This window comes from Citrus clementina, unplaced genomic scaffold, assembly GCF_000493195.1.
Source record: "Citrus clementina cultivar Clemenules unplaced genomic scaffold, Citrus_clementina_v1.0 scaffold_7, whole genome shotgun sequence".
Lineage (NCBI taxonomy): Eukaryota > Viridiplantae > Streptophyta > Magnoliopsida > Sapindales > Rutaceae > Citrus > Citrus x clementina.
Genome location: NW_006262075.1, coordinates 10577158 through 10585395, shown reverse-complemented (window position 1 = coordinate 10585395; position 8238 = coordinate 10577158). Strand labels below are relative to the sequence as shown.

The 8238-nt window shown below is 38.0% G+C and overlaps 1 protein-coding gene and 1 pseudogene across 1 annotated transcript in view; one reads left to right on the top strand and one right to left on the bottom strand.

The window, feature by feature from the left end:
• Positions 1-1679, top strand: part of LOC18035750 (probable disease resistance protein At5g63020) — a 4302-nt gene extending 2623 nt beyond the window's left edge. Inside the window, exon 2 of the mRNA XM_006427100.2 lies at positions 14-1679. Coding sequence (XP_006427163.2) covers positions 14-1490 — 1477 coding nt within the window. The 3' untranslated portion in view covers positions 1491-1679. The remainder of the gene's footprint in view (positions 1-13) is intronic.
• Positions 1680-3363: 1684 nt separating this feature from the next.
• Positions 3364-6077, bottom strand: LOC18037456 (annotated as a pseudogene).
• Between the last annotated feature and the right edge of the window lie 2161 nt (positions 6078-8238).

The following is an 8238-nucleotide window of genomic DNA, read 5'->3' as shown; positions in this document are numbered from 1 at the left end:
GTTTAAAATTCAGTTATGATTTTTTGCCCAGCGATGCGGCTAGATTTTGTCTCCTATACTGTAGTTTATTTCCAGAAGATTATAGAATTTCCATAGAGGACTTGATAGATTGTTGGATATGTGAGGAGTTCTTGGATGAATCTAATGGAATTGGAGTGCGAAATCAAGGATACTCTCTTGTCCGCACTCTTCTTCATGCATGTTTGCTGGAAGAGGAAGAAGATAATTTCGTAAAAATGCATGATGTGATCCGCGACATGGCTTTATGGATTGCATCCACGACTGAGGAGAGGGAAAAGTTTTTGGTTCTTGCAGGTGTCGGATTAATTGAAGCACCGAGAATTAGAATGTGGAAAGGGGTCACAAGGATGTCACTCATGACAAATCATATTGAGAATCTAGTAGAGTCTCCAGTATGTCCTCGTCTCCGGACTTTATTTCTTAGTTCTAATATTTTTCATAGGGTCAATAGTGATTTCTTTCAATCTATGGCTTCTCTTAGAGTTTTAAAGTGGTCATATAGTAATCCTTTACTATTTGAGATTTCAAAAGTTGTTTCCCTGCAACATCTCGATCTATCACATTCTAGAATAGAAAGCTTGCCGATAGAGTTTAAGTGCCTAGTTAATCTTAAATGTTTGAACTTGGAGTACACATATGGAATCTCTAGAATTCCACCAAAAGTGATATCAAATCTAAAAATATTAGAAACATTGAGAATGTATGAATGTGCAGCTCTTCCACAAGCAAGAGACAGCATTCTGTTTGGAGATTGCAGAGTTTTGGTTGAGGAATTGCTGGGTTTGGAACATTTAAGTGTGTTCACCATCACCTTGAATAATTTTCATGCTTTTCAAAGATTGTTGGGTTCCTGTATGCCACAATACGTTAGTACTCCATCTCTATGCCTTAGCCACTTCAACAACTCAAAGTCGCTCGGTGTTTTTTCTCTAGCAAGTTTAAGGCATCTCCAAACACTTCAGTTGACTTACAATGATTTGGATGAAATAAAGATTGACAACGGAGGGGAAGTGAAAAGAGTCCTAGAAATTTCTGGTTTTCATAGTCTCAAAAATGTTTATATAAGCCGCTCCAAATTTAGGCACGCGACGTGGCTCTTTCTTGCTCCCAATCTCAAACGTGTTGAGATAGATAATTGCCAGGATATGAAAGAAATAATCAACAGTGAAAAATTGGGCGAAGTTCCAGCTGAGGTGATGGAAAATCTAATCCCATTTGCAAGACTTGAACGTCTTATCCTGGAGGAATTAAAAAATTTGAAGACCGTCCACTCGAAGGCCTTGCCTTTCCCTTATCTGAAAGAAATGAGTGTAGACAGATGCCCGTTGCTTAAGAAGCTGCCACTTGACTGCAACAGAGGATTGGAACGTAAAATTGTAATCAAGGGACAAAGACGCTGGTGGAATGAGCTGCAATGGGATGATGAAGCCACTCAAAACGCTTTTCTTCCCTGTTTCAAACCCTTTTAAGTTGTCCAGTGGATGCATCTCCTCTGCTGGTGTGTTAGTCGAATTGTTCTTGCCATTTTCTTTTTTCAGTCTGTGATTCTTTGCTTGTTTGCAATTTCGATTTAGATGGCATAACTTTTTTTTTCTTTTTCTTTTTCTCCACATGTTATATATCCAGTTTTGCTGCAAAAATAGTCCACATGTAGAATTTTCTTGAGCCAATATAGGCATATGAGACTTTAATGCTTCATGGAAATTTCGAAAGTACTTATTAAATGTTATTGAAGTGCTATATTAATGACTTTAAATATAATTTTGAAAGAGAATTAACATTTTTTATGCCCCTATTTAGTAAATATGAGAAATTTTGGTTCAGTGAAAGAAGAGCAAGATGTGATATAAAAGATCAGTTAACAATTTGAAGAATTTGGTATGACTTCAGCTTGGTGTATATTGGTTTCCAATGGTATATATAGCTGCACATCATTACAAGAAATGCTCAAATGCATGCTATTTCCCAATTCCCACTCACTTTAAGTGGAAATAACATGCTCGACAAACACAACTCTGCCAAAAAAAAAAAAAAAGGATAAAAATACAAGTAAAAGAGCTCTATAACCCCTAGAGAATTAGGGTTAGGTAACGGCTCCAAACTAACCCATAAAAAATACTCAGTACGAGAGACGATATTTCTCTCTATTGGGTTAAATTGCTTGAATATTTAAAGAAAGAAATAAATAAATAAAGAAAGAAAGAGAAGAGAGAAAAGAATGGAAAAAAAAAAAAGAAAAAAAGGAGCCCCTGCAACAGATACAAATTCCTATTAATAAGTTATATCAGTAACCCACTGGTTTTGCAAGTCCACCGTAAATAAGAGTCTGCTTATGAAGGGTGTGATAGCAGCAACTAATGCCTTCGGGCACTCCTCGTGTGGAAGATGGCCACATCCTGATATAGCAACCAGCCTCTGCATGGCAATAATAAAAGCAACATAGGATTAGATGGCCAGTGTCAATTTATCATGAAACAAACAGCCTGTTGCTTAAAGTTTGCGTAAATCAAAGCTTTTCGACCATTTTTATTCTCCGGCAACCACAAGTGTTCACCATTTAGGTGAGCTTAATTGTTTCAATAGGACAACTATGTAAGACAGTTTCATCAGAAACAAGACAAGAATTTTTATGATGTAATAAGAAGAGATAAGATGAGAGACACTCACAGAATTTACAAGTTTTGAAGCCATAACCTGAGAAGATTTGAGGGACACCAGAGCATCTTCAGCACCAGCAATAACTAACACAGGCAAGTCTTCAACTTAAGCATCGGATGATTTTCGCCGGAAAAACATCCGGCACACCCTAACTCTTCTTTGTAATTGCTGGGTGTAAGCAGTCCAGGAGTGAAGGTAATCTTTAGAATCTGCTCGTACAAGTGATTGCAAGCAACATCGTTGCTCATTAAAACAAATTTAAGTGTTGATGTGACAACTTAATCGTTTTATCGAACATGACTAGATTTCTGCTTCAACCACCTCATACTGTTCCTTGTGATTTCAGGTATCCGTTGGTTATTTGTTAGTGGTCGTAGGTATCCTTATTGATTTGCAAGCCACTTCTCCATCAAACAAATTTAATGTTGGCGCAGGAGTTTGATATCAAACTACTAACTGACGATCAGATCTTGCGTCAACAATATATAATGATGTGCAGATATGCCGCAGAAAATTAACCAATATACACACCAGAAACAATTTGTTAATTGGAAAATGGCAACACTACAAGAAAATGAAAATAGCAAGTGGCACTACACGACAAGTTTGAAATGAATTTAACAAGTGACAATACATATAAATAACGAGTTTTAATTGATTTGTATAGACTCATCCACCAGGAACCTAATTCGAACTCACTTGGCACACACTAATACAAGGATTGGAAACAGGCAAGAGAAGCGTTTGAGTGGCTTGATCATCCCATTGGAGCTCATTCCACCAACGATCTTGTCCCTTCATAATAATCTTCTGCTCCAATCCCTGGTTACAATCAAGAGGAAGCTTTTTAAGCTCTGCACATTTCCATACACAGATTTCTTTAAGACGAGGGAAGGGCAAGTAGCTTGAGTGGATGCTCTTCAAATTTTGTAATCCCTCCAGGATAAGATATTCAAGTCTTCCAAATAGGATTAGATTGTCCATCACCTCAGCTGAAATTTCACCCAATTTTTCCATACTGATGATTTCTTGCAAACGCTGGCAGTTAGAAATGCGAATGACCTTTGCTCTCGGAGCAAGTACAAGCCATGTTGCGTGCCTGAATTTTGAGTAGTTTATATAAACTTTTTGGAGACTATGAAAACCACGGGTTTCTCGGATTCTTTTCACTTCCCCTGCATCAATATTTAACTCTTCGAAGTCATTGAAGTACAAATGAAGTGTCCAGAGATGCCTTAGACTTGCAAAAGAAAAAGCACTGAGCAAGTTTGAATTGTTCAAGTGTCTAAGACATAGAGATTGAGTATTAATGCTTCGTGAGCTATTACAATAGTTCAGCAATCTTTGAAGGGCACCGAAAATTTGCAAAGTGATGGTCAGCAGATTTAAATGTTTCAAAGCAAGCAATTCCTCTACCAAAACTTCACTATCTCCAAACAAAATGCTATCTGCTTCTTGTTCAACTTTGAAACCACATTCAAACATTCTTAATGCTCGTAACATCTTTAGATCAGATATCACTAGTTGCGGAATTCTAGACAGACGAAATGTATATTCTAAGTTCAAACATTTAAGATTAACCAGGTACTTCAACTCTATTGGCAATCTTGTTATACCAGTCCATGATAGATCAAGATGTTGCAGTGAAACCAAGTTCAAAATCCCTAATGGTAAATTTTCTGGAGATCCATTATATAAGAATATTAAAACTCTAAGGGAAGCCATGGAATGAAAGAAATTATTGCTGACCGTACCTAAGTGATTTGAATGAAGAAACAAAGCTCGGAGATGAGGACATGTTGGAGTCTCTGTTAGATTTTGAATTGCATTTTGCATTAATGACATCCTAGTAATCTCTTTCCACATTCCAATTCTTGGTGCTCCTGTTAATCCTGCCCCCTGCAAGAACCAGAAATTTTTCTTTCTCCTTGTCAATTGTTGATGCAATCCACAATGTCATGTCACGGATCACATAATGCCTCTGTACAAAATTGTCTTCTTTCTTCCAATAGACATGCATAAAGAAGCGTACCAACGATGGACTAACCTTGATTTCGTGCACCAAATCCATCATATTCATCTAAAAGTCCCTCGCATATCCAACAATCTATCAAGTCTTCTATGGAAATTTTAGAATCCTCAGGAAATAAACAACAATAGAAAACACAGAATCTAATGGTGTCAGTAGGTAAGAAGTCATAACTGAACTTTAAACGGGAATATACCCATCTCTCCAATCCCAAAAATTTAGAGCTTGAACTCCTTAACACCTCAATTGCATGTTCCCACTCTTGGGGTGTCTTCTTGGATGCCATGGCTCGACCGACAGTAATTAAAGCAAGTGGCAAACCGCCACATTCTTTGGCTACAATTTCAGCTAGCTCAGGAGTGTCAGGATGACTAACAAGAATTTCTCTTCCTACTTTTTCCTCAAACAATTCCCAGGCATCCTCATATGCCAAGCACTCCACTTTGAAGGATCTGTGAGCTTCCATTTGACCACAAACCTCAAAATCACGAGATGTGAAAACTACTTTGCTAGAAGTACTTCTGGGGCTTGGAATAGGTAAACCCACTTGAGCTAAATCAACCGGCTCCCATATGTCATCCAATAATAACATAAACTTCTTATCGCTCAAGATCTTGAATATTTCTTGAGCTTTCTCCTGAACATTTTTACTACTCCATGACTCGTTAAATAAACCAATCTTTTCGGCAACACATTCTTGAATCTTTTCAAGCTGCAAGTCCTTAGACACCACTACCCAAATAACAAAATCAAAATGATTTGGACTGACAAGGAATTTGTTATTGATTTGAGTCAACAGGGTAGTTTTACCCACCCCTCCCATGCCATACAGGCCAACAATTCCAATCGTATCTTCCATGACGCAACTCCAAACTCTTTCAAATGTTGATTGCAACCCCACAACTGATGTCGGAAGAGGTCTTTCATCAACTGGATTGACTGGCGCTGGTTGAGCCACCTCTTTGAAATCTCCTTCAAGGCTTAAACTCTGCACTTCTCGCAATGTCCTGAACACCTTTCTCCCGAACTTGTAGTTTGACTTGCAGATCTTGGTACACAAGCCTCCAAGACATAATTTCGCATCTTCGCGATTGCTTTCTAACGTCAGTCGATCAACTTCATATAACACGTCTTGCACCCTTGAAAACCACCCTTGCACCCGTTCAAGCCGTTTCATTTGTTGTTGTTCAGCAACGATAACCCTTATCCGCACGTCATTCCTTTCTTCTATTAACTTTTGTGATTCTCTTCGCAGGTCTTTAAGATTATCCCTGAGATAACATATATACCCTGCTTGTCTAACAGAGCAATCCAGGCATTGAGAAATAGTGCCATCACATGAGAATGAGGGTGAGCAAACGTTTCCCATTCTGATCACGACAAAGAGGAATGGTTTAATTTGCTTTTGTTTGGAGACAAGAATGCACTTAATTGATGAGAATAAGGTTGAAGAATTTAATTGTTATTATTATGTACAACTGTTAATGAGAAAGTCTTTGATACATCTGTTTGGGAGAAATACGTCGACGAGACCAGGCATAATGAGCAGATATCTGATGGCAGAGTTCTGCGAACCGGTGTGTCCCGTAAGAGCCTGGTATCCGGGGGAGCGGGAGCAGGAATATCCTGCTCATCCACGAGCACGTCATCCGCGAGGCCAATTTCCTGTAAGAAGCATAAAGCCATTTCTGCTGTATTCCTGCTAAGTGTTGATTCGAGGAGACCCGGTCAATGACGGTTGGCGAGGCATGCTCTCCAATCCGAGAATCTAGGCACGATGGCCACGCAGCCACCCACAACTACGGAAATGGGGAGTCCACGTTCGAGAGGTAGGAGGATAACGAGCACGAATGGAGGGGAGACCCGAGCTCAGAAGCCTATAAAAAGGTAGCCAACGAAGGTAAAAGGGTTAGTAATTTTGAGATTATAACAGAGATTAAGGAAATTCTAAAGAAGAGAAAACTACCAAAAAGTCATAAGATCTGTGGCAAGCGTTCCCAGAGCCTTCATATCTGACTTGAGCGTCGGAGGGTTTACGCCGGGAAAACAACCGGAGTGCTCTGACTTGTTTCTGTGGACGCAGGAATACTGGGAGAAGAAAGCATACGAGGAGAGATCTTGATCGAGGTGAGGTTGATCGAGCAGATATCCTGATCGTAGGAAGAGCGTAACCAGAATCTCGCATCAACAACATATGTACTTAAACTCAACTTTGATTGGTTGACCTATTCCATGATTTCCTTGCATTTTTTTGTTGTTGATATTTTAAATGTATCATTGCTTGTCAACCCATGGATGATAAGAAAGAAAGAAAGAAAGAAAGAAAATAGAAAATTAAAAGATGGGGAAATTTTATTATAAGATAGGTGCCATAGAATTGTTTATACCAACTGGTTCATTAGTTGTGTCCCCATCTATCTATATATATATATATAAAGCTGAGACTTGAAGAGGTGATGTGGCATCACCATTTTTCATCTTTGTATATTCTCTATTATCTAATAAATATAAAAATTTTCTTTTAAATTTGACTTTTCATCTTCTCATAATTAATTTGATTGTTATTACACAATAACAATTATGTAAAGATTTTAATGAGGCATATTCTTTATAATGAACATTCAAGGGGGAGTGTTATGAATTTATTAAAATAAATGTAGATGTTCATAACATATATCTCTTAGTCTCCCCACTATCTCCCATGAGCAACATTTACCTTCCCTATAACTCCCACTATCTCACAAGGAATTATAATCCATAATTTTTCATTAATTTCATGAAGTGATTATGTAACTATAAAATGAGAGCTCATCTTTTTGTTTTGTACACACACAATTGGAATGAATAAAATCACTCTATAATATATTCTCTCATTTTATTCTTTATCTTGCATTGCTTTTTTATTTGTATTGCTGGCTAATAGCTTTTTTAATTTTTTATAAGGCTGCCTCATATTAAAAAAAAATTAATTCATATTTTTTTATCAGTTTCATCAAGTGTAAAGTAAGAAAAAAAAATACTAATTTTTTTTTTCAAAGCCACGTGAAGCGCGGTTCTATTTTCTAGTTTCATATAAGATTAAATTAAACACAACTCCTTTTGTGGTTTCACAAAGGGAAAGATTAAGGAATCGTTATCTTTTAAGAGGAAAGGATTAATAACAAGTGCCAACTTGCTTTTTTTTTTTTTTTTTTGGTCTTATCCACGAGGTATCCTGGGGAGGGCCCCAACTGTGGGAGGCACCTTTAAGCCCGTACCACAACCCAGACTAGAAGTCCCCGCTCGAACCGGGAGGCACAGATTCTCCCAACAAAGGCGACTTCCCTGCGACTCGAACTGGGGAGCAAACCCAGTCAAGCCACTTAAGGGGACTCCATTGCCAGTGGAGCCAACACTTTGTTGGTAGTGCCAACTTGCTTTTAGTCATGGCACTTGTTATTAATTAACCTTATACGGAGTTACAATCCACTAATTAATTAGTCAAATACTGAGCACCTCCTCCGTATTTCATTATTGAGGTAGTTGAGAGT